General features: G+C 39.8%; 1 protein-coding gene across 5 annotated transcripts in view; it reads left to right on the top strand.

Annotated features, from left to right (window-relative positions):
- Positions 1 to 26,331, top strand: part of cdk14 (cyclin-dependent kinase 14) — a 196,794-nt gene that overhangs the window by 125,276 nt on the left and 45,187 nt on the right. For all 5 annotated transcript variants that reach the window (XM_044208669.1, XM_044208671.1, XM_044208670.1 and 2 more), the window contains 3 exons: positions 8,441 to 8,504; positions 15,266 to 15,314; positions 24,786 to 24,925. In XM_044208669.1, the coding sequence (XP_044064604.1) occupies positions 8,441 to 8,504; positions 15,266 to 15,314; positions 24,786 to 24,925 (253 nt within the window). The remainder of the gene's footprint in view (positions 1 to 8,440; positions 8,505 to 15,265; positions 15,315 to 24,785; positions 24,926 to 26,331) is intronic.

The following is a 26,331-nucleotide window of genomic DNA, read 5'->3' as shown; positions in this document are numbered from 1 at the left end:
ACAATGTCATAGTTTCCTTCCAATATAATGTATATACCTTAAAGCCCAACTTTCTGACATGATGCTATCATACATCATACCTTGGTGGTTATATTGGTGCATGCGTTGTCATTAAGCTGTGTCCTTCCTTTTCCAAGGGGGAATGCCTGGCTTTGTAAATGGCCACTAGAAACATGAAACACTGGAAGTTAGTTGGGGCCTACAGCACAGAGCATTTTAAAATGATGAAAAACATTCATCATTTAACATTCATGAACTACCAATGGACCATCTTTGGCCTGTGTCATCAAACACGTTTACTCCGTCCTGGCCTTCAATACTGACTAAAATGGGAGTACTCTGCGTCCAGTACACCATGATTTTTGCTCCTAAGATCATAGCAGATCCACTGCACCCTCTATGCTCTAAGCATGCGCTTTTATCTTTGCATGCCCAGGATGCGGACTAAAAGAGGCATCACATCCTTTGTCCCGCACAGCATTCAGCTGCTTAACAAGCTCTGATCACATGGTCTGAATATGACACTTTCTTGAACTTGCACTTGATGCCCTTTATCAATTTCCCCAAAGGATGCTTTTTATGATGTTTTTATGATGCTTATGTTTCATGTTATATTATGTGCTTTCATGTATGATTGTTGATGTTTTTTACATTCTTTTAAACTCTTTGTACAACGAAAATTTGCCAGTGACAATAAAGGTTTCATTAATTAATTAATTCAGCATACTAAACTAAGATTTTAACGATGATAAACATTACCAGCTAAAAATCAGTATATTAACATTGTCATTGTGAGCATGTTATGTGGTTATATGGTTATACCATGCTGTAGTATGGCTTTTTTTCTTGTTCAGTGGAAAATTGGTAAAAGACAAAAATGGTGACTATTAAAGGGTAAGGCTGGTGATATTTTTTATGTTTTGCTGTTGTCAACAAATCCAATGAAAAGACTAAAACCGACAATGTGTTAGTCCGTATCGCAACACTTTCCGACCTCCCTACCTTTCCTGTGGCGCTCAGCCCTAAGCCCATTGGTTCTACGGAAGACATAAGTCTGTAAAATGGGTCACAAACATTTTGTTTCATTTATTAAAAAGGCTAAATATTTGCCTAAACAGCTGGTTGCTGGCTATATTTCCGGACGTGGGATTGAGTCAAAATGAACTACAGTGTGTGTGTTCATGGTAATGAAGAAACATGCCACCCAGTGCAACAGTGTGGCTCACTGATGTGTTTTTAATCGTTTTTGGACAACAGCGTAGCTCTATGGCTCAGAGGAATGAGATATATCAGGCTTTGATACACACACAATACTTGTTAGTAGGATACTTTTGTTGTTGGTTTGGGTCTTTTCATGAAATTTGTTGACAAGAAGAAAAATATAGACTTTCACCAAACTTACCTAAATGGTCCTTAACTACCATTATGTTTCTGTGTAGAAGTATTTATGCTTATGCTGCTAAAAAGAATATGATGCTATAAGGAGCCTTTGCAAAAGAGCCCCCTTACAGTCGAACCATTTGAACATGGTGCTATACAGAACAACTCTGAAAGGCTTCATTACAGCAGCAGATGGGTACCCATTTTCTCTCTATAGAGACCCTGTTTATTTAGAGTGTATTCCTGCTATGAAGAGTAAGCCAGTGCACATGCGAGCTGATCTTCCCTCAGGAGAGAGCAAGAGGCTGCTGCAGAGATAAATAATGCCATTTCACCAACAGCCGCTGTGTCAGTGATATGAGCATCCATCTGCTGAAACCCAGACAGGATAGACGGGGCTTACTGAACACATTCCACCCGGTCGCAGTAGGAGACAGCTGATCCACTTGGCTCTGGTTCTGATCGGTTTGACCCCTGCCTGGAGGTGACCCCAATCTGCTTGGCTGTGACCAAGGTTGGAGAGCAGCTAGGGGTGGGACTGGGATTTTCAAAGCAGAGAAGGACATGAAGGCTGGGGTCAGCGTTAGGACAAAGACAGAGAGTAGAGGTAGGAATTTGGATGAGGCAGGGGTGGGATTCAGCTGCGACCGGGGTCAGTACTGGTACTTATGTTTGGATTAAGGGATTGATCTCTGAGGGAACAAATGCAATTTACAAAAAAATCCTAAGGAACAGAATTAAAAGCAGTTGATAGCAGAATTAAAAATGCCAAAACTAAAACCACTGAGCTACAGTCATACCATAACATACACCCCATAGCAGGAAAAACACAGGCACGTGCAATTAATAACATGAATAATGGCTGCATTCCATTTAGGTCCTGTGCATGGTGTCATGACTTACTGGGGCCCTAAAACTGAAACATAGCTATCATTAATTACACCTATGTTCTTCTTGCTATGACAAGTCAAAATGTCTCCCGTGAATTAAGTCTACTAATCTTTTTTGTGGCAGGTTTTTCACTTCCATGTCACAGGTGTAACAAAAAAAATAAAAATAAATTGACTGAATTCCATTTACGTTTACCAGTTTCAGGTCCTGGTGCATGCTGGCTCACTGTCATAACTTACTGGGACACCTAAATGGAATGCAACCATCATTAATGTTAGTTACACCAGTGCTCTTCCTGCAATGACAGGTCAAAATGACTTCCTCCACTGTGGCATTTTAAGTTCAAAGTTTAAATCCACTGACTTTACATGTGAATATCAATTCACTAGTCAATGGTTAGCCTGTGAAAACAGCTGTACTGTATGATGTCTGTGGCTCTGAGAAAATAACCCAGATGATGTCATCAGGGTTGAGCCAACTTGGGACTGAAGACCACAACTTTGTTAAGAGAAAGACTGCGTTACAAACTAAGGTTGTAAAGATGCTTTGACAAACAAAAGATGCTTTGAAGTTGCATTATGGGAAATGCAGGCTACAGATTTTTTGGAGCTTGGCCCATACTAGAAACTGATGCTGCATTCATGCCATGTTGGCAGAATGGGGAGAATGGGGAAAAAGGTCAAATAAACAATGTATATTAGCCAAAATGATTCTATTAGTGTTAATGCAGGGCATTATTTGGATGTAACTGCCAGTGGCAGTGGCTTTGCAGCTATTGTGCCTCTAGTTAGTTGACACTTTTGGAGTTCTTTTTGCTATGTTTATTGTAGCTGTCAGAAATTCCTGATATCGCCGTTTTTTTTTTTTTACGACTCAAGGGCTTGTAATTACGGTCAGGGTTAGGGCATGAAATCTGCTGCACTGATTTTGAACATTTTTAAATTTCCCCAATCTGTTTATGGAAATTCAATACTCAATCTCTGAAGTGCCCCTTTAACATGAAATTCTGAAAAAGCTTTTTGTTATTTTTAGGTAGTTTAAAACACTTAGATTTTATTTTGGCTAACCAAACCAAGAGCAGATGTTAGATGTTCGTTTCCTACTTGTGGTGGACCGCAGCATTGTTGTCATTCTCTGTTTTAACAGAGCTGTGTGCCAGGAAACACACAGACTCTCACTTAAGGACTGTAAATAAAGTGCATCACATTGTTTGTTATAAAGCCCCTCATCTCATTGTTCACTGTGATGAGTCTGTCGGACCTCCTTACACTGCAGTGACAACCCAGATCTCTCTGATCTCTTCATTCTCTCTCTGGCAACATAAATATAATTAGGAGTTTCTGTGTGAAGGTCAGACGTACTGTTTGTGTCTGACTGGCTGGGTGGTCTGTAACTTAGCTGGTGGGGGGGTCAGAGTATGTGTGTCCAGTAGAATATGCATGCAGAGCTCAGGGTCATGACCTGTGACCTCACAGGAATTCCTCTGTGGCAGAACTCTCTCTCTCTGATCTGTCTGTTCTCTCTACACACCCTCCATACACTCGCACATACAGACCCAGCCCTGCCCTCCCTGATGGATTGCCATGTCCTCCCTTTCAACATGCCGTTTCATATGTCCATTCCCCTTTCTGTGCCGGGTTTGGAATTCACTGTCCTAGCAAAGGGATTTCCCCATGTAGGATATGGAGAGAGAAGAAAAACAAACAGCATCCGTCAAACCTATCTCTACATGTAACTGACAGCGACTTCTAACAGCATTTTTTTTCAAGTCTGTCATAAAACAATAGTCAGGTGCCCATATGAGCATTGAAACAAATCCACTTGATTTATCTAACTCAGGCCTGAAGCCTAATATTATTTTTTTTTCACAAAGCAAGGACTTTGGATTTTGTCCCCCATCACTTGCATTGAAAGCACATTAAGAAGGTATCTTGTAATGGCCAGTATCAACAGGAGGAACGATTACAGCAAGCAAAACCTGTTTCAATCTTCATATGGACACCCGACTATTGTATCTCACCACGAAACCACAGTTTGTTTCCTGTTTAAGTCAATGTTGGTTTCTTTTAACCATGGCCACAATCGTTACCTAACCTCAACCCAGTAGTTCTTCTTTAAAAGGATATTCCATCGATTTAGCATTGCACTCCTATGACAGTGTAGGACTCACCATGGACAGTTTAATATAACAAGGATCAAAATTGATGCAGCAGAACCAGAGATATTGTCTTTTGTATGCCACGCATTCTTTTTCCTAGCCAAGACCTGCTGCCTACATTACCCACAACGCAACTCGACCGCCGATAGTTTGGTTGGAGATTTGCGTGTGTTATGCTAGTAGCGGCTAATGTAGCCTGGAGCCTCTAGCCTCAAGCAGAGATGAGGAGCGGGCTACAGAGGTCTGGTAAGCTCCCTTCTTACTAACGCCACACCCCCCGAATTGTTCATTCATTCATTTTCAAACTAGTCGTCTTCAGTTCCAGCCGGCGCTGACTCAAGTGACATCACTTGAGGACATTTATCTGACTCTGGAGACACTAAAGGCTTTATACACACACAGTAGTACTCGCCATCACCTGCAAACAAACAGTGACATTGGTGGACTTCCCCTTCAAACCATGACAACAAAGGTTCTTTTAGAGTAACCAGGTAGTTCTTGTGCCTGAACCTAACCAAACGTTTAGCTGTAGCAGTGGCAGATCAGGAAACTGTAGGCACTAACAATTTATTGATTAATTCAGTGTTGTATTTTGTCATTTAGTTTGAAGGACTGGTTGGGAGAGAGTGCAGTGTCTCTTCTAAACATTCAGAGAACAATTCAAAGCCTTCCTATATGACATATGACAGCTGGTTGATGATGTATGAGTTGCCTACTGATAAGATTTCAAAGAAATGTAGATGATTCATATCTTTGTTATTTTGATCAAATTTTATATTCGTAAATGCAAATTTAAAAGCAAGAAGCCAAACTTTTCTGAGCTGATCATCCATGTCAAACAATACATTTCATCTATAGCGCACGTACCAACCAAAAAGCTTAAAAACGTGAAACACCTTGTAAAATAGTTTTCATCATCCTAGTCCCTCTGGAATTTTGTATACACAGGGTATATTGTTAGTCATCTGCTGCATACTTTTAGATGTATTTCAGTAAAATGTACTGAAAAAAAGTAAATATGGAGGACGGTTAAATGGAAGCTTTGTCTCCGGACCAGTCAGTCAGTGTAAGAATTTGTTTGAGTCATTAAAACAGGTGAAAATACTTCTAAAATGATTCAATGAAACCTTCTTTTGAAGGCATATAATTATAGCCATTAGGATCTGATGTAGGATAATATGTATGTTTAATTCACAAACACAGTCCTGCTACTGCTAGTCTGATATTAACAGGCATAAAAGCTGTGACATAACTAACTACTGACATGTTTGTAACAAAACTTTGGGGAATTGGGGAAAAAAATCCCACTTCTTTAAGTTCATCGATCACTGTGTTTCATGTCAAGATTTTCAAGATTATAGTAATTAGCTCGAGGTTGGTTCCTGGCTTTACTCCAACACATTATATTAAAAGCATTCTGACTTTGGATAAAAGCGTCAGCTAAATAAATGTAATGTGATGTAAAACAGTGAAGCACATTTTACACTAACAATAACTCAATACATTACAATATTTTGACAGTAGACAAAAGGAAAGAAAAGCATAGCAATGGTAGTGAAATTACTAGAAAGTATGTTGCTCCCCTGGATCAAGATGTTAAAATAAGGATAAATGTTTGCAAGCAAGTTTTTGAATTCATTTAGTGAACTGCATGTCTGGAAAAAAGCATTTGAACGTGTGCTGATGTGAAGTCGTTTTATTCTAAGGACTGAGCGTGTGATTTAGTGTTTTGCACTTTGTATTTTGTGCACTCTGTTGTGAAAACTGAGCCAAAGCAATTGTAAAATAATAATAATATGAACTTATATGAAGTCATCGTACTAAATATTTGCAGTCGTTGACACCTGGTATCTTTCCTGGTGATGCTCTGACAGGCCAGGACTGCAGCCATCTTCACTTCTTGCATGTTTTGGGAGCTTTTACCTTCAGTCTGGTCTTCAGCAAGTGGTTCACATGATTACTTGAGGTCAGGTGACTGACTCAACACTTTATACTTATCATCATATTGTTTCTTATTTTGAATCAAAAGTGCTTAAGTGCAGAGCAAAACAACCAAAAACATACCACTGTGTAATCTAATACAGGCTCTAAGTGAGCCGGTTTGATGGCTGCTCAGGGTGTTCAGCTCTTTTCCTGCACCCCCAGCTGTACTGCAGCAACTCCTCTCCCCCCTTCGATGTCCTCATAAAGACTTTGACATTCACTCAAAGCCCCAAACCCACCCTCCACCCAGCACTTCCTCTCCTCACTTCAAAGCCCACTGAACTGTTCCATCAATAATGCAAGATGATTTCAGCTCTGTGGATCAGATTGAGATCCACTCACATGCCCCCTCATTCCCCCATGTCACCCCCGGAACACTCATCCTGCCCTCCCCTGTCTGCAGAAGACTCATCCGTCCTGTCATGATCCTGCTCGTCCAAGTTGGAAGGTGCAACAATGAGTCCCCCACCCACCCCCTTCCTTGGTTCACCTCTTTATACAGTAAATGTTATTTTTGGTTTGAAAGGAGATCTGCCCTTGACAATCGTCCACAGACCCCCTTTTATTGTCTGGGCATGTTGATGGCGGAGCAGTGGCGGGTATTCAGGGAAAGAAAACCCCACACAAATATGGGGAGAGTATGCAAACACAGGGAAAGGCTGCAGGCAGCCCTCCTGAGGTGCCAGCGCTGATCACTGAGCCGTCATGCCACACAAAGAAGCAATGCAGGATAGCTAGCTTTTGCCTTGAAACTCCACGGCAGTTTTTAAGGTGTCAACACTGGCTTGCAAGAATAGTATAACATGAAGTGCAGTCAAATCAAGATCTACTTTAGCTGCGACTTTGTCTCTTTTTCCTGACTGCTCTTATTGAAGTTCCACTGAGGTCGGCTGCATGGTGCTTTACTTCCCTCTAGTGGCGTTATTTTGTTATTAGATCAACTGACTCTGACTTAACATTTGTGTCAGTAAAGGCCTACATAAGCTAAACAAGCCTCTGACCTTTTGTAAATTCCTCTGGTTTCCATTAAATTTCAATTTGGTCATGCCCTTTTAACCATACAATTTTGTATTTTCTGACTTGGGATTTCTATATGTGGCCTAGATACTCTGTTATGGAAACATACCCTGTGATTCCCTGAACCGCTGCTTTCATTCTTCTTTGTCTTTTATCTCAGCCATTCCAAAATGTATCCCAATGATCCCACAACACACCACCACCCAGTGTTTGCATGCATTGTACTCTAACAGGCAGTAGAAATCCAGCAGTTCCCTGAGCAGCTACTCTACTGTAGGAGTGTGCTGCAGATCAGAGACAACTGGACAATCTGGAAACTATTATGCTGCTTAGCTGTGATAGATCATGTGGAAGGCATGTCCGCTGCTCTGGTTTTTGTCATCATAAACCCAGGCTGTGTGCGTGAGAACTCGGCCAGCCTTTTCAGTAAAGATGCACTAATCATGACTGTTGCACAAGCAATGGGATGCCTTTGTGCTGGAAGTTCAAGTTTGTCAAACACACAATCACAGAGCTCAGTCTCTCTATCTCTCTCATACTCATACCAATACAAACAGAATTATTAGGGTACCATATTTTTAGTCCATAACACATCATTTACACTTAGTGAGTGCTGACATACTGCATTCAGGAGTTTGTCTTCTATATTTGACAAAAAGGTATTGCAAGTGCTCTAGTTTTCTTTAATATATGCTAGTAATTGGAATTGCACTTGATATAAATAATAATAAAATAACTGAATTGGCTGTGAATGTGATTAATTGATGCAGTGATGTTTTCTATTAATTATTTTGTCTTCCTCTTTTGTGCTAAGTGGTCATCACTAGCATTTGTTTAGAATCCTGCTAATGTTTTAGCTTCTCATGCTAACTACCCTAGTACATTTTTCCACCTATCCAGAAGGGCGCATAGGAAATAGTAAACTGGGTTTTTATTCATATAAAAACCGCTGGAGTTGTTTTTTATTGCTTCACTCGTTAGCTTTCTCCTCTCATTCTCGGTGTCTTTCAGGTCATCGGCACCCCATCTGAGGATACCTGGCCTGGCGTTAACTCTTTGCCTCACTTCAAACCAGGTGAGACCTTTCATGTCATAAAGTAGTGTTATTTACAGTGACTACATTCATGCTGTAAACCCTCACTAACTTCTGTACCCATCACTAAGCTGAATCATACTTAACCTAAATACCAAAATATAGAACATAGTATGAAATAGCATGAAAACCATTTGTAGTGAACATATTATGCTGAATAGTTAGCATGGAGCCTACTGACACTCAAAATTCTATATTATAAAGTGGAGCCTGATTTTACTCAACATATTATACTGAATGATAAAGTGTAGCCATGGAGCCTACTGTCTCTCAACATTGTGTATGATGAAATGTTAGCATGAAGCCAACAACATAGTGTATATGATAGCATGGAGTCTATTTTTATTAAACATAATGCATGCTAAATGATTAGCACGGGGCCTACTCTATGATAATGTTGATGGTAGCATAGACTACTTTATCAACACTATCACACACAAGCAGGAATCCTGTTGGTGTTTCCAGAAAGGACATTTTATCAGTAGTGAAAGGGTATAACTGTTGAGTATTAGTGCAAACATGGCTGCTCTAGAAAGAACTAGCTGCTCTTAGATTCTCCGGAGCCAATGCTAACATGTATGCTGGCCATGTATGCTATAGGCTCTATGCTAGCGCTTTAGCCTACACAATTCTGAATGGCAGCAGGTTCCATGCTAACACTTGGGCATACACAGTTTTTGAGTGAAGCCATGGAATCTACTGTCACTCAACATGTTTGCCAACATGTTAACATTGCGCAACAATGATGTACCAGGGACACGTTTGTTTATATACTCAGTACTCCAAACCTGACCATCAAAATGAACCAATGGGACAGACTACCAAAAGCTCACTGTACTCCATTAATGCAGCTGCAGCAGGCGTGGGGGTGGCAGCTCTGCCAGGACAGCCATGCCCTCTGGGAGCTCATTAGGGCTTTTTAGAGGGAACATGAATAAAGGGACTGCAGATTAGTGTTAGCTGATGGAGGGACGAAGAGCCGGAGGAGAGGGGACAGGCGAAGGTGGACATAAAGAGGGTTAGAGTGATGGTGCGGGGCAGTCAGGCATCACAAAGCTATGTGACCCAGCCTCCTATCTCCAGTGGCCAATTAGGGACCAACTGGGGTGACTCTCATGGTTACAAATGTAATCTCTCAGTCTGTGGCCATGGCGACAGTTGGCTCTTGTTTGCCTCTCACACACTGTGTTGAACAACTGTGCAGCTGTCTGGGCCACAGACACACACACACACACACACACACACACACACACACACACACACACACAGGAGCAGCTTTGCCTGGTTCTAGCCTCCAAGCATTGCATCTGTTCATATGATGTCTGCAGATCTGATGTTATTATGGCTGCACTTTCAACAAACACAGGAAGAGTGAGATGTTACCAGAGATGATCTGGTAAAAGTGTAACTTTTCATAAAGCATCATAAAGTCTCAGAATGACAGTAGAAGCACAATCAGAGTGTGCAATGATTATTACAGTCAGAGAATGATATAGTGAACACAGGCACACGGTGAATGATTATAATCAGAGCTTGTCATTCTTTTGGGGTTGAAATCTGTATAGTTAGCGATGTGATGTGACATTTTTATGATGATCATACTGTAGGAAAAAAAGAATCACCGCACGTAATGGGATTATCTGCTGGTAATGGATTCAAATGCACTTGTGTACAAAGTGTTTGCTTTAAGGGTTTGAGTGAATGACCAACTTCAAACCAGATTTAAAAAAGCTCTTCTGAAGGTCACATCATGGTAGGGATACATTTCATTCAGAGCTATTAAGAGTTCTGTTAAAATGAGTCTCAAAATCTGATGAATAATTATTATTCAATGACCTCAGTATTCAAAACAAAAGCAAAATATCATTTTTTAGTTCTTTACACTATGTGTAAGGGTCTTTAGGTCAAAGTAATTTTTAGGCCTTGAAGTTTTTAAAAACGTCTGCAGCATATTACTTTTGGCACTGGCTTCATGGATTTTGTAGTACATCTAATTCATTAAAATAAAGGTTTAGAGGGGGTCAGATTTCTATGAATATAGCTCATAGTATAGCTCAACACATTGCAAGATTAAAAATTGTGTCACACCATACAGCACATGTGCACATGTGACTTAAATGCAAAAACATATTTTTAATTTACTAATGGAGCTAGTTAGTGAGCACAGGAAAATAAGGGATGTCCAGTTGTTCCAATGTCAGTGTTACAAATACTGTTGGAACTGAATATGGATATGATTTTCTATATATCTAAATAATGTTTGGCCTTGGGGGTATGGGCTAATATAAAAGTCTGTTACTAATCTGGTAACATGCTGAATCCAAAACCTCTTTGCAATACTCCACTATCCTACTATTTATTGTGTCAAAAAACAAGAACATAGTTTTTTTCCATGGCCAGCTTGACAGATACAATAAAATCCAATGCATTCCAGAGGCTGCCGTGAGCAGCAGATGGCAGTATTGCGTCAGTCTGGAAAACCTCCCTGTGATCGAGGCTAGTTACCACAGCACTGAGCTCCTCTGAGCTGACTGTTATCTGCACACGTTTCCAAAACACAGGGACTGTATCACTCTTCTGGTTATTATTCATCACATTTTCACTATAACGTCTACATGCATAATACTTTCCATCATTTTTTTATTTCATCCTAACTTTGCAGTACATCTTGTAAGTTTGGATTCCAGACATCACGGTGTGGCTTGACCTCAGAGCGGAGGCGCCACTTATTTTTTCACATTTTTGTGGTTATGAAAAGGTTCCACAGATACTTCCTCATTTCCAATCATATCTCGCTTAGCTCTCTCCTTCTACTCTGCTGTCTGATATATTAGGTCAGGCTTTTACACTGCATTCTGAGCTACACTCATTTTTTCTTTCTGTAACTGCGTTTCCCCTGATGATCATTCAAGTTTCATGGTTTGGTTTTGTAATTGAACAGAAGACAGAGCAGCATCCAGCCAGGTAAACCTCAGAAAGAAATTGGACTTAAATGTAATATACAGTATTAGAGCAAATTATGCTTATATATATATATATATATATATATATATATTTACCAGATTATGCGTATAGTTCATGCGAGGAATCATGAAAAATGCAGTTGAGGAATCCTGATTTGAAGTTAACATGTTGAGTTGGCTCTTATAAGCCCATACAGGCTGGGCACCATAAGGTGCAGGACACTCAAATAAACAAATCAATCAATCAGTATAGTAAAAGGTGAAAAATGGGAAACAACTATCATTCATACTCATATTCATACAGTCTTGTCTTTACAGGTAGTCTCATTGGTGTACATACAGTATAAGCATAGACAAGCACACAGGAAATCATAACTACAAACAGTTTGCATACATCATAGACCAGCGCCATATTAAAGAAAACAGTTAGTGGCATTTAAAACGCTTGAGTATAATGCTTTAATATCTTCAACAGGAAGGTGAGATTTGAAAGTTTTTTGTAACCCATTCCAGCTGTAAGGAGCATAGTATTGAAAATAGGTTTTTCCACGCTCAGTGTGGTGGTGAGAATGTTTTTCCAGTAGAGCCATATAGATAAACATTGTACATTGCAGCTCCCCTGAGTTGGTTAAAGAGGACAATCCCACCTTTTCAAATAAAGTACAATGGTGAGTCATGAATGTATCTCCTGTAATAAAGTGCAGTGTGTTGTGGTAAACAGGGTGAAGACTCTTTAAGACTGAGGGAGAGGCATGCATATATACCATATCACCATATTCAAGTGCAGACATAATTGTAGATTGTGCAGTGGTCTGGTAGAAGAGAAACATGATTTGTTTGTCCATTGATGTGAGAACCCGGGGGTTTGGATATGGACAGTGGGCAGGATACTCTTCAGTGACCTTGAAAGTAGCATACATTTTGTTTTGTTAGCATTTAAAACAAACTTATGTTTTATAATTTCTAATATAATTATTTATAAATGCTCTTAAATATATTCTTCTACCACTACATTTTGTAATTACATGTCTTATTGGTATGCAAATTAAGATAATTCACGAAAATATGAATTTCGTGTCAATGCAATCTTTAAAATTGGACCTCAATTTAAGAAATGTCAGTGCTTGGAAATTGAATGTATTCATTAATATCACAATATAGACAATGCACACTAGTTTTTAATGTTGTTTTCAAAATGGCAGAAGCAAATCTGGATTGATTTGCAAGGATGTCCCTGTGCAGTTGTGGTAACATATATAGATAAATTCAACCACATCCTGTTAAATCCTTCTAGAGGTTAACGGTAATAAAATAGTTTACACATGTACCATCACTATTACAAAAATACAATATCTACAAATCTTGACATGTATTTGACATTTGACATGTAAAATATATCTGACAGAAATATTAAACATATATTTTAAATAAATCTCTCTTGTTTAATTCCATACCCAAAATCTAAATGGTAGGATGGTAGGAGCCATGCCTGTCATTTTATCATTTCATCTTCCTTTCACCTCCACTCTGTCTATTTCTGGGTACTCTGGCTGGCAGCCTTCACCTCTGGCACCCAGGAAGCTGTGGCCAGTTCAGGCCAGCCCTGGCACTGAGCTGGGTGACTGGCTAGCTGGCAGGCTGAAGGCTGAAACAGAAGACAGTTGGGTGGTTGGCTAGAAGGATTAGGCTGGCAGTGTGAGAGGTGGACTAGCTCGCTGGGTGGCTGGCTAGCTTGTGTGGTAGCCGGTCGGTTGGCAGCTCAGCCTGACTGTGTGTCCACATGGCAGTTTTGGCTGAGATTAAGAGAGCAGCGCAGAGCCGCACACATCCACAGCATAATAAACATAGCTGTGGAAATATGGAGAGATGTCTCACCAAACTCCTCTCAAAATTATGACTACTTAATGTGGTCTGGCTTTGGAGCAGAAGTACATAGCTTATACAATATTACTCAAGAGCATTTCTGAAATGATATGAGCCACTCCTTAATTTGGCAAACTAATATACAAAGCAACACTCATTGCAATACAATTTCAACTTTTTGAATCGGTTTGCCCCCCTTGTCCCATAGTCATCTTTAGAAAAAACTGTGGTTGACACAGCCAGCAGACATTTTAATGTGGCAAAGCAGGAAAAGCACAGGTGTAATTAATTACTTTAATTGTGGCTTCATTCCTTTAAGATGATCTGGCACACTTGCATGACGCTCTCAGACACTTAAATTGAACAGCACATTGTTAATGTTATTAGTTACACCTGTGCTTTTCCTGCTATGACAAGTTGAAATGTCTGCTGTAAAAAGGGTACATACATATCGTGTAACTATTTACTTACTTTTTATTTTACTCAAAAGTGACAGTTTTGTTTTGCATAACAACATATTTTTATTTTTTTATTTAAAAAAACAACAAACTTGTCACCATATCTGTTTAGTTTAGTTTTGTCTCAGCCATTTTGTGTGACTAAGATTGATTAGATTAATATGGTTGCGGTAAGGTTGAAGTTTTGAACAGGATTTACTTATTTTAATCTAAACCACCTCTGTGGTTGAGTTCACACCATGATCTTTTTCTTTACGTATAGTGATGATTTTTTTCATTTAAAGTAAATAGTACCAAAAGAAATGTTTTGCAAGATCAGGTTATGGGTGGTACTATAGCACGCAGTAAAATAAAGAGGCCTTGGTCGTTGTCAAATTAAAATAGTTTCCAATTCATTTCGAGAAGCTCCAATTTTATGAGTTGTACCTAGATTGTATGGTATAAGTTGTACCATTGTACTGTGAATTCTCAAATTGAAGCCAGTATTCAAGTAATGTAACAGACATAAATACTGGCCAGCACAAACAAATACAGGTTAAAAATACTGAGGGGTGGAATTACTTGTATTGTAATGGCTCATATTACAAATTCAGCATTAGTGCTGTGAAAATGTATTAACATTTTCACAGCACTAATTCCATCAGTACAACAACATGTCATGTCATACTCACCACAGAGTTTCACTTTTTAGCAAACATTCTGTTTTCATTCACTAATTAACTCCCATTGATTATATTCTGCCATTTTCAAGTGCTTTTAAGTTACTGTCTCTTCTTGCAGATACTTCTTGCATAGATTTCAAATTAAAAGCATTCAAGAAATGGAAGGGATATGCCCTTTGAGCCACTGTAAGGCTTTCAGAATCAACATTTTTTTGCAGAATGTGTTGAGTTTTATTGATGGTGGATTAACAGCGATTAGAGAAAAATGGCCAAAAGGAAGCAACAGAATATACTCAGTGAATAAAAACAGTATTTCTATTAAATAAAGAAACTCAAAGCAGCAAAGGTGATGAGCAAGACATGAATCTATTGTTGTTTGTACTGATGGAATTAATGCTGTGGAAATGTGTGTTATGCTGAATTTATCAAGACAGCAGGTAAATATGGAGAAAGTCTTGAGTTGAGTTTGAGCAAACAGCACCAACAGCAAATTAAAACAGGAGCAGATCAGAAAACAAGGAGGTCTTTTACTAAAGTATGATAAAATGAACTTATAAAACAGGGACATTTAGTCTCTTATATAGGCTTGTTTCAAATAATGGCCTGTTAGTTGAGGTAAATAAAGGCCCTGCCACTATTTGAGAATTTACGGTGTGTTATATGGTATGAATGAATGCAACATTTAATTGCATTTTTTCTGAGCAGCATGTGACTTTAGTGTGATAAGATAAATGTACATTAACCAGATGCCAAGTCTTCGTTCGATGACTTCATTTTGTGTTGTCTTCTCATTACAGACCGCTTTACAGTGTACAGCGCTAAGAAGCTCAGACAAGCGTGGAATAAGTAAGTAAACGGTTGAAATAAGAGTTTTGCATCTGTGTATGTGTGTGTGTGTGTGTGTGTGTGTGTGTCTCACGGTCTGTGCATATACGTATGTACAGTGTTATGTCACAGAATGTTGTAGCTGACGGACACTCTATCATTCTCATTCCTGTCTTCAAATCCAAATTCCCATAGGTAGTGAACACACTGTTAGTGCAGCTCACACACACTTTACACACTCTAGCCTACACCCTTCCTGCAGCATACGCGTGTGTGATTTTGCTCTGGGACATCAGACGCATATGGCAGGAAAAGGGCATGGTGGCACAGTCGAGGCTCCTCCCAGATGTGTGCCACACTCCCGCAGGCGTACATCTGGAGGGGAAACCACAGGGGGCAAAGGGGAGTTTGTCTCTTTTCCACTTTCCCACAGGGAATTAGAAAGCAGCACCAAGCAGGTGATTTATAGAAAACTCCAGCTGTCCAATCAGCTGGAATCACAAAGTATTGCTGATTCAGTGAAGATCCATCTCCGCCAACATAAAGCCCTCATCACACGGTACTCCTAATACCTGGGTTCCTCCTGTGATTTCTAATAATTACATAGGTCATCTGTGTCCTTAATCCCAGGAGAATCTGCTGTGCCTGTAATCTATAAAGAATTACACTACAAATTACTGACCATAATGTGCCAAAAATTCCATCTCTGCATGAGTCATTTTTTTGTCCCAGGTCAGGAATAGTGGAGCCTAAGAGAGTTTTGAAAACCTTTTGGGTGAGCAGTCCTTTTGTTTTGATCAGCATATTTGAATGAAATAATAAATAACGAAACTGCTGTTAGTTATGGTCAATTTTGTTTCACAAAGTAACTCAATACTACGACTCAGCCAACAAGTTAATATGATAGCAATAATGACTCAGGGAGGTGCGTTTAGTTAAATAAAGTTCATTCTCTTTCACGCTAAACTGCATGAACGCTTACTAAAATGACTCTGTAACATACCAATGTATTTTATGTACTGCATATATAAATACATCAACCTCACAACAACCTGACCAGGTAAGATTAAAATGCTGCTTGTTCCATTGTAACCATTAAAGTACCGTGAAGTCTCAGTGCAACCAATTTGCGCATTACTAAGGGATTTGCTAGCCCTAACCTCAACCCTTTGCTCAGATATGAGTGGCACAACCGGATTTATTAAATCACTAGTTTAAAACTAACTTCTGGTTACTAAGTACATAGTAAGAACACACAAACTTGGTAATAGATTTATAAATACCATGTTTAGCTCGATGAACTAATGAAGAAGTATACGTGTTGTCCAGGTTTATTGAGCTCACCTCTTGGCCGGATTAACCTGCGGGGGGGCCCCTGTACAAAAATGAACACACCAAAGTCATTCCTGAGATCTTGGAACATGGTGACATAGCTAGAAAAAGGTTTACAGGCTAAACAAGCCAGCAGTTTAGCCAGATTATCTAAACTATTTTATTTGGAGGTCAAACTGAAAGTGAGCTCAGCTGTAATGCATCTAACAGAACAAGAACAGTAGGTCAAAGTTTACCATTTGTCTTCCTTTTTCTCTTCCAAATAATTTAGCCTAATGTGGTGCTTTGTTTACAACCTGTCTGACTGCCGTTTTTCTCAGCAAATTACTTTGGTGATACCCGACTGATGGCCAGAGCTATGAAAAGAGTTGTAATAAACTGTAGTTTCCTTTATCCACATTCTTCCACTCTCTGTGCATTGTTTAAAGTGTTTGTTTGTAATTTGATCAAACTCATTAATATAGGAATAGGCAACATAGTATATGCACAAAACTGGATAAATTAATAGCGAAAGACCCTTGTCATTTTAGTTGATTTTGTACTCAAGAGGTGACTATTTTGGAAGAAAAGGCCGGAGCTTTTGGGGACCCTGGGACAGTGGCCCGCACTGAAGCAGCATGATCAAAAAGGCTTTCAGGATCCTTGAATACAGCTGCTATGTACAAATACACTTGATGCCTTTCTTAATTGTAAAATTATTAAATTAATAAAATTGTTCATCTTGTATATTTTATAAATAGTACAACATATATCAACAGTTAATTTATAAGATAAAAGAATAAAAATCTCAATTGTTTGATCAGTTCTTTAGTGAATGTATCACTGCTGTCATATGAAAACTGTGTAGCTCCAATTTCAAACAAGTGAAAAAATAAACAGTTGGAGTCATTAGTCACTGAATTCATTATTCAGAAGTCTAGAGTAAAGTGAGCTGAGGTGGATTTTCCCTCTGTCCCCTCCCAGTCTCCAGTCCAGGAGGAAATAAAAATGTGAAGAAAGAAAGTGAGGTGGAATGTTAATGACCATCACTTCCTCTCTGCTGCCTTTTATCGTGGGCCAGGGAGCGATGAATCTGATATGAACCTATACACTCACTTTGTCTGCCATAAGACTTGGCTCACCCTCTCTTGCTCTCTTGTTTCTGCACTCAGTCAGCCATTTTTCTCTGCGCTGTTTTTCTTCCTCCAGTTGTAACAATGGGAATGATTGATGGACAGTAAATCGGTCAGGGTTTATAGTTTTTTGATGTGCTTGTGTACTTTGACGTGTATAGTAATATATATAGTGCATATTGACGTTAACTCACTGCAAAATGCAGAAACATCATGTAGGTTTACTGCTGTATCAGGCCAGTGTTGTACATGCATTACTTCCACCGTGGAGGTCATGTTTTCAGTCCTGGTTTTTGTTTGTTAGCATGTGTCCACTGATTTCAATGAATTTGGTGGAAAGTGGACCATGGACCAAAGGACAAGGGATCTATTCTTTTTATTGTAAAGGAGTTCCTAAAATTAGGCAGGTTTGGTAAGTAGTTTGTCCTCTCTGTGTCTGTCACCTCTGATATGATGGAAATTTGATGGATTAGATATATACTGCAGGATTGTTGATCGCTATAAAGCTTTTAACCTAAATGAATTATCATGATGCTTTTTGATCAGATTTCACATAATATAGGCATTAATTCATTTACTCGTATCGCTACTAATAAGAGTAAATGTAGTGAAAGTAAATATAACCTTTAAGTATTGCAATAATTACAAAAAGAGAAGATTAATCAGCAACGATTTGAGTATTTAATTAATCATTTAAGTCTTTTCATCAAGAAAAAATGCCAAATGTTCTCTTCTTTCAGCTTCCCTAATGTGAGGATTTTCTGCTTCTTTTATATCGTTGTAAATGAAATATATCTTTCATTTTTTGACATTTGGTCAGACAAAACAAGTCATCCAGGACTCTCAGAACTTGTGAGGGGCATTTCCACTATTTTTTAAACCTTTTTTTAGACTAAATAATCTAATTGAAAAGATTATGAAAATAATGGTTAGTCACAGTCCTAAAATGAGACCTCCCAAGAAGAACAACAGCATCAAATGACATGAAGATATGTTTATGTTCTAGCGGGTATAAGGATGTTTCTCTAAACCTGACCAAGTGTTTTTGTGCCTAAACCTAACCAAACCTTAACCATAGTGTTGTCACATGATAAAACAGATTTATTTTTCAACAGTGGTTTTTAGCAGTTTACGAAGGCACAGATCGATGATGGCGTCCTGCTGACAGGGGCATCAGATCAGAAAATACTTCTATGTGTCGTTCTAGAGGGCAGGGACCAACAACATATTTTATTGTAATAATTCAGAGGACTTTTTGTCTAAACCTTATTTAATAAAGGAAGCTTCACTGAGAACCAGACTCACCCACGCAGTTACACACATTCACACCTGGAAGCTGCCCCGACACAATCACAGTCTAATCCCATGGCGGTCTGGGGATTGAACCGGCGGCCTCCCAGTCACAAGCCTGCTTCTCCCAGGTCCCATTTATTGTTAGAAGCTGTTTAAGCCTAATAAGAATACATTTTGGGCAAACACAGAATTTTTTTATTTTTTTATTGGTTAATTGATACTTTGTTTTGTCATAAATATTTTTTGCATCAGAACTTGAAACATTTGAAAACATTGAATTTTGACTGTCAGCAGCCATAAACGCCCAAACGATTTTGGTATTAGCTTTCTATAACCCATTTCTGTCCACCACTACTGTATACAGACCTTGACAAATATGAAAGTTGCATGCTAAGGCCTGTTTGCCTTAGTACAGTTCCAGGTTGCCCTCATGACACCCTCATCGTCAAATAAGTCAGACATGATGAAAGCTCTTCATAGGATGTCTTCAGACAGAAAACACAAAGGCTTTCTTCCAAAACAGCTCCTGGTTGCTGCTTTGCTCAAACAAAGAGACTGGTCTGCCCCTTTCTGCTGTGGTGGGGGGACGATACAAGCAGGTGATTTCCTCTGTCTCGTCTCTCCCAGGTCCTTGGTGCTGTTTCCTTATAGAATACCATGAAAAAGCACGCATCATGCACGACTGAAGAAGGAATGCTTCTCTCTGCTGTGAATGTGTCATCACCTGGAGCCGTTTGATAGTTTTAGGAGATACTATCGATCTTACCGCAGATATGTGCTTATTCGCTCGGTCTAGCTGACAGCAATAGCAGGAAGGAATGTGCGCCTACTGTACATCAACACAAGGCCAACATGCTCTAATCCAGGTGAGGCCTGCAGAGAAACTACAAAGCAAAGCTAAATTCACTTACAGACACACCCACTGATGACAGAGAAAGTATGGATTCTGTGGGTTTAATTGGCTTTATTGGAGGATTTATTTTGCCCCCATAGTGTTAAAGGTTAAGGGGGAGCTCCAGTGATTTAGTATTTCATTTTCGTAAAGTTAAGGGAATCTAGCAAGGCGTATTTCCAAAAGAATGGTTAAAATTAAAGCAGAAGAGGCTCGGGTATCCCGATTTATTTTAGTCCCTTTTCTTTAGACCCTCTCTACCAAGTGAGCACCCACATGATGCAAGCTTTTTGTTACAATTTGTAGTCTCCAAGTTCAAGCATCATCATTTTCATCGTTATTTTCTCAGACCTGACAAATCTCCTCCAGAGCCACAGAAGATAATATACAACTGTTTTCACAGGCTGGGGGAGTACCCCTTTAAGAATTATAATACTGTTTAGTCCATCTGTTTGTCTCTCTGACCAAAGTTTTCTGTACAGAACACTTGAAAGAATTAAAATCAATTGAGCATTTTGCCATAAAATTTCCTGGGCATATTCATGCTCCCCAGAAGACAACCCCTTCTGTTTTGGACTCTCAATGCAGGCATTACCTAAGAAAAAATAGTCACCATGACACTGGCTTTTACTGCTGCTGAACTCTGAGATTTTTGCTTTTGTGGTACAAAGCTCTCTCTTCCACTCTTGCCACCACTTTTGTCTAGTCTGTCCAAAATTCCACATTTGTCATATTGTTCTTCTAATGTTATAGTCTTGCAAAAATAAACAGACGGGTTTGTGCCTATTTAAAGTGGGGACTCCCGTCTGTCTGGAGATGTTGAGCTGGTCTATGGGCGCAGGGACGGTGCACAAGAAATCAGGTCTCCAGGTCCACTTTGTGGCCATGAAAGAGTTATTACGCCTTTATAATAGGATGGTGAAGGATGCAAGAACATGCCATTTCTCTGCACTTATTTCTGCCCATCAGCACAACCCCAGATTCCTGTTTAAGACTGTGGATCAGTTAGTTAACCCTGCCTCTCCTTGTGCCCCTGCTGAGTGTGATGCTGATTGTGAAAAGTTTCTTTTGCACTTTGCTGGAAAGGTGCAGTTAATAAGATCTGATATCACCCCAAGTCCTGCCTTTTTAGAGGTGGATTACCCGCTCAGGGATTCTTTGAGCAATTCTTCTGCTGTTACCCTGCCTGAACTCGTAGACATCATGTCGCTTAAGAGAGTGTCCTCCAGCCCTCTGGACAAAATCCCAACTAGGTTTTTATTGGAAGTTATGGATTGTATTACGCCCCTTTTACAAATTATTTTTAACAGCTCGCTATCTACTGGCTGCGTCCCTGATTACTTTAAAACATCTTGTCTCCAGCCGGTCCTAAAAAAACCTGGGGTTGATCCCACCCTCCTGGATAATTATCGCCCAATCTCCAAATTGCCTTTTATTTCGAAGATTCTTGAAAAACTTGTATCCAAGCAGCTTCTTGCTGCTATGGAAAACAATAATACCTTTGAAAAGTTCCAATCTGGCTTTCATCAACACCACAGCATTGACACAGCCCTTCTCAAAGTCACCAATGACCTTTTAATGGCATGTGTTCAATTCTTGTGCTGCTGGACTTAAGTGCTGCCTTTGACACAATTGATCATGGCATTCTTTTAGATAGACTGAGGCAGTGGGTGGGCATTTCTGGCACTGCACTAGACTGGTTCTCATCTTATCTGTCCAATAGGAAATTCTGTGTCAGCATTAATAACTTCATGTCATCCTTTTCCCATATTGGTGTGCCTCTAGGTTCAATTCTGGGGCCAATACTGTTCTCCTTATACATGCTTCCTTTGGGTGATGTAATCCGCAGACATGGTATTTCTTTTCATTGTTATGCGGATGACACACAGTTGTACCTCCCTGTCAAGCCCACTGACCTTAGTACGCTGAGTTCTCTGCAGGACTGCCTGACTGACATAAAAAATTGGATGTCGATACATTTTCCTCAGCTCAACTCAAATAAAACTGAAATCCTTGTTATTGGGCCCCAGCACATCACTAAACAAATACTGCCATCCACTGGTACCCTGTCAAAACATATCAAGCCTGCTGCAAGAATTCTTGGTGTCCTGTTGAGCAACATATCACCAAGCTTGTCCAATCATGTTTCTATCACCTCAGAAACATTGCAAAAATCTGATCTATTTTAAATCTTAGTGATGCAGAAACTGTTGTACATGCTTTTATCTCCTCACGCCTTGATTATTGTAACAGCCTGTTCACTTGTCTTAATCAAAAAACTTTGACAAGACTGCAGACTGTACAAAACTCAGCTGCTCGGCTGTTAACCAGGACCAAGAAGTACGACCACATAACACCTGTTTTAGCCTCTTTACATTGGTTCCCTGTTTGTTTTAGGATTGATTTTAAGATCTTATTGATTACTTTTAAGGCTCTTCATGGCCTGGCTCCAGACTATATTTTAGACCTTGTAATCCCTTATATATAACCTTCACGTAGTTTGAGATCTTTGGGCAGGCATCTCCTGTCTGTTCCTGAGTCCAGGTTGAAAACTAAGGGGGACAGAGCTTTTGCTATCAGGGCCCCGAGGCTCTGGAACAACTTGCCTGAAAAAATTAAGTTGTCTGAGTCAGTGTCTTCGTTTAAGTCTCTTCTCAAAACACATTTTTATCTGAAAGCAGATCCTGATTTTACCTGAACTGGCTGTTTATTTTATTGTTTATTTTATTGCTTTTGTGTATTTTATTTTTTTATATTTCGTCATTCACTGTGGTATTTTATTTCTCTTGTTGTGAAGCACTTTGTACTTTGTTTTGATAAGTGCTCTATAAATGAAGTTTTATTATTTTATTATTACAAGTTGAAGCGCAGCCTGCTGTTGTGCATGTTGAGCCATGTAGTGTACCACGTTGTGGGGGATATGGAATCTATATATTTATCATATCAGATAGATTGAGCTTGAAGGTTCATTATTGATCTGGAAATAGTAGTTTGACAAAAGAATCCTAGCACAAGGCCTGCTCACTCGAGATTTTACAGAACTTTCAGCTACGAGACAGGAAAAAAAAGACCATCGCTTGACCCCCCACTCATTGCCACCATTGAGGTGCCCTTGAGCAAGGCCCTTAACCCCCAACTGCTCCTGCAGAGGTGCTCCATAGTCTACAGATGAGACTGTGGTTGCATTGGGCAGCTTATAATAAAATAAAATACTCTAAGAGCTTTGAAAAATGATCTAATATCGTTGTTTATTTAATATTTATGTTTTTTAGTTGCCTTTAACGAACACCTTTTCCCATAAGGACTGAACGCTGTAGTTTTTAGACAACAGAGATTTCAGATAAGAAATTGGAAAAATGACTTTAGAAGAGTGGGTTGGTGAGTTTTATGGATATAGACAAAACCAAGTCATGATGACGTAAGTACCCGCGCTGCCACGCTTGTAGTTTTCATGGGAGCTGTAGTTTTTTTTTTTCTGTGCTCACAAAGTAATCATTGTTTGACGCAGAAATCACAAAGGTTTCAACTTCTAATAGCAAGTGCTGTAGTTGTCTTAGAATGTGGAAAGTAAACCCCAGGAACACACTAAATGTTTTTCAGAAAGACTGATGAAAGAAATGCTGAATGAGAGATTGCAGTGAGTTACAGGAGCTATAGTGGAACAGAGGCTAGCCCTCTTTGGCTCTGTATAGGAGGAAATCTTCCTCTTGACTCTGGGGCCTTGGGAGTTTGCTTACCTCATGTTGCAGAATGTCTAGATATTGAAGCTCTTACAATTCAAATAATAACCTCTCACTGCCATTTTGTGCCACCAGTGCTAGAAGTCACCCTGGTATATTTTTGAAAATATTGAATAGCTGCATAAAATACTGTCTATCGACTGCTTCAAACTAAAGGTACAGTATCAGCATTGGCCTTAAAAACCCATATCATTAAACCAGTAATCTACTGCAGGAGGCCTCTCTCCATCAGTGTAGTTTCACACAAAGACTAGTTTGCAGTGGAGTTACACAGAATGTTCCAGCTGTATGAGCGGTCCTGATGGACTTCATTAACTTTATCTCTGCCTCTTTGCTCAGTGGCGTTGATGAGTTGAACAGAGATTTATCCTCCCTCTGTCTCTCTGCTGATAAGTCGGGTTGAGATGCCCGTTGAGAGCCATGGGAGTGGCTGTCGGAGTGCTTGACTAGGGAGCGAACCATGAGAAGCCTGCAGAACATGAGAGGCACTCTGAGCACTGCGAGCTGCGGGCCAGCGAGCTGCGCTGAATAACATCATGTTTATTTAATGCAGTGGATGCCTAATTACTGACTGAATTTGTTGCTCTTCGTTTATTTTCAATTGCTTCTCCCCCTCAGCGCTGCAAGGTAGGGCTGGTTCAGGAGTTCAGTGACTCCCAGTACGAACGCACGCTCAGACACGCATTCACATACACACACACATTCACATAGAATCCGCTTCTAAGGTCTTAGCTCTCACTTTAATGAGCACTTTTTGTTTCTCACGGTGACCCAGTCGCCATGTGCGAGGCAAGCTCAAAAGAGAAAGGTGTAAACGTGTGTGTGCTCCTTTGCATGTGTGTCTAAGAAGTGTTTTTCCTCTTGAGTCAGCAAACCTTCAGCATAATTAAAAGGCTTGTGTTTTGTTGTCAGCAGCTTTGTGAATTGGAGAAAAAGTCAGTTGCTTTCTCAGAGGGATGAATGAATGGTATGATAGATAACTATATTATATTTGGATGAGGCCGAAGTGGTTGGTGTCATGGGTCTTAATAGGTTGACTGCCTGTTTTCTGTTAATGTATCTCTGTATAAACTGTATATGTATGGTTCTGTTGTCACTGATAATGTGTGTTCATGCGTGTCAGGTTGGGCTATGTGGACCATGCTGAGGAGTTGGCCTCCAGGTTCCTCCAGTGCTTCCCAAAGAACCGGCTGTCAGCCCAGGCAGCTCTGAACCACGAATACTTCAGCAACCTTCCTCCGCGGCTCTGGGAGCTGCAGGACAGTACGTAACACGACATTCCGATTACTGCAGCTCTTATACCACCTGTCTGTGCTGGCAGGTCATACATTACAGGTGCTGCTTGTAATTTATGACCTGCCAGGTCATAATATTCAATGTGACAACCAAGTTTTGGTAGGAATTTACTTAGAGTAGTGCTCAGAGGTCATCATAAGTGCATTACAGGTATTTTGTGATTATGGTATGCCCCCATGGGGGCACGAAGGGAGAGACATGAGGCAAAGATGCTGCATGAGGTGAAAGAGACGGGTGCATGCCTGTGTTCTAAAAGCAACAGGAAGTTAGTTATTGTAGTTTGGCTGCTGATTTGGCCCGCAGAGCAGCAGCAGTGGCTGTGACACACAGCTCATTGAGGCAGTTAAGGTACTTAAACCCTTAGCGCTTCAGTATCAAAGTAATCAAGTTGTCTGTACATCCATGGGTCCGCTGCAAACAGGAACTGCTAATAGATCATTCGGCATACTTTAATAATGGAGACAATTTGCCAAATTGTAAACAAATGCAGTCAAAAACGGGGCTCAAGTTTTAGCGCAAGTCACAGAATATCGAATTGTAAAGTATAGTGTATATTAGTACACAATAGATAGTATAGTTAATAACATGATTTAATTGGATGATTATTGTGCCCCAAAAATGACTACATTTTGAGTTGCTTTTCAGAAAACGCGCTGTGCACTTTTTTTTGGTTATTGTGCAATAAATGTAGGTGATTTTTAAAAACTGCAAACCAGCAGAAAAAATTGCAATTCTTTAAAGAACTCACTGGTAACGTTTAATTACATCCAGTAAGAGGAAAATATCTATAAATGTGCAGAAGATCTATTTTTGCTTTCTTAAAATTATAGTTACCTTGACAGTCAGAAACTTGGCCTCTCTTTCTTTGTCTCTCACTCTCACTCTCCTGCTTCGACTCCCTCTCTCTCCTTTGTGTTTTTCCTTTCTCTTTTTTGAGCTCCCTCAGCTCCACTGGCTCATACAGTATCCTCCTCCTCTCTGTCTCAGTCTCTCTCTGTCTGTAAAAGCGGCGGCGAGCAGCGGACCTGGTGTTGTTTTTGTTCATGCAAAGAAAGCCTGTCTTATTATGTGGATGCCGTTGGGACAGTTAGCCCAGCTGGACCTCTGCTGGCCGCAGCAACATGCTCAGTTTGATTTTCTATCTTCCTGACTTGTTGTTTGCCCAGAGCAACAGCACACTGAGGCAGTCTTTAAATAAGAGAACCACCTCTGAAAACACAGTACCTCAGAAACACATAGCATCTTAGCTTTCAACACATCTTCATTTTAGAAGCAGATTTTTTTTAATACTGTTGATTTCCCGTGTGTATTTCGGGCATAAGAGTCAGAGGCTTTAGCCAAAGCTTCACAGTTAGGCTATATTTCAATTAATC

This window comes from Siniperca chuatsi, linkage group LG9 (genome assembly GCF_020085105.1).
Source record: "Siniperca chuatsi isolate FFG_IHB_CAS linkage group LG9, ASM2008510v1, whole genome shotgun sequence".
Classification (NCBI taxonomy): Eukaryota; Metazoa; Chordata; class Actinopteri; order Centrarchiformes; family Sinipercidae; genus Siniperca; species Siniperca chuatsi.
The sequence above is the reverse complement of the archived record's forward strand: the minus strand, read 5'-3'. Positions and strand labels throughout refer to the sequence as shown.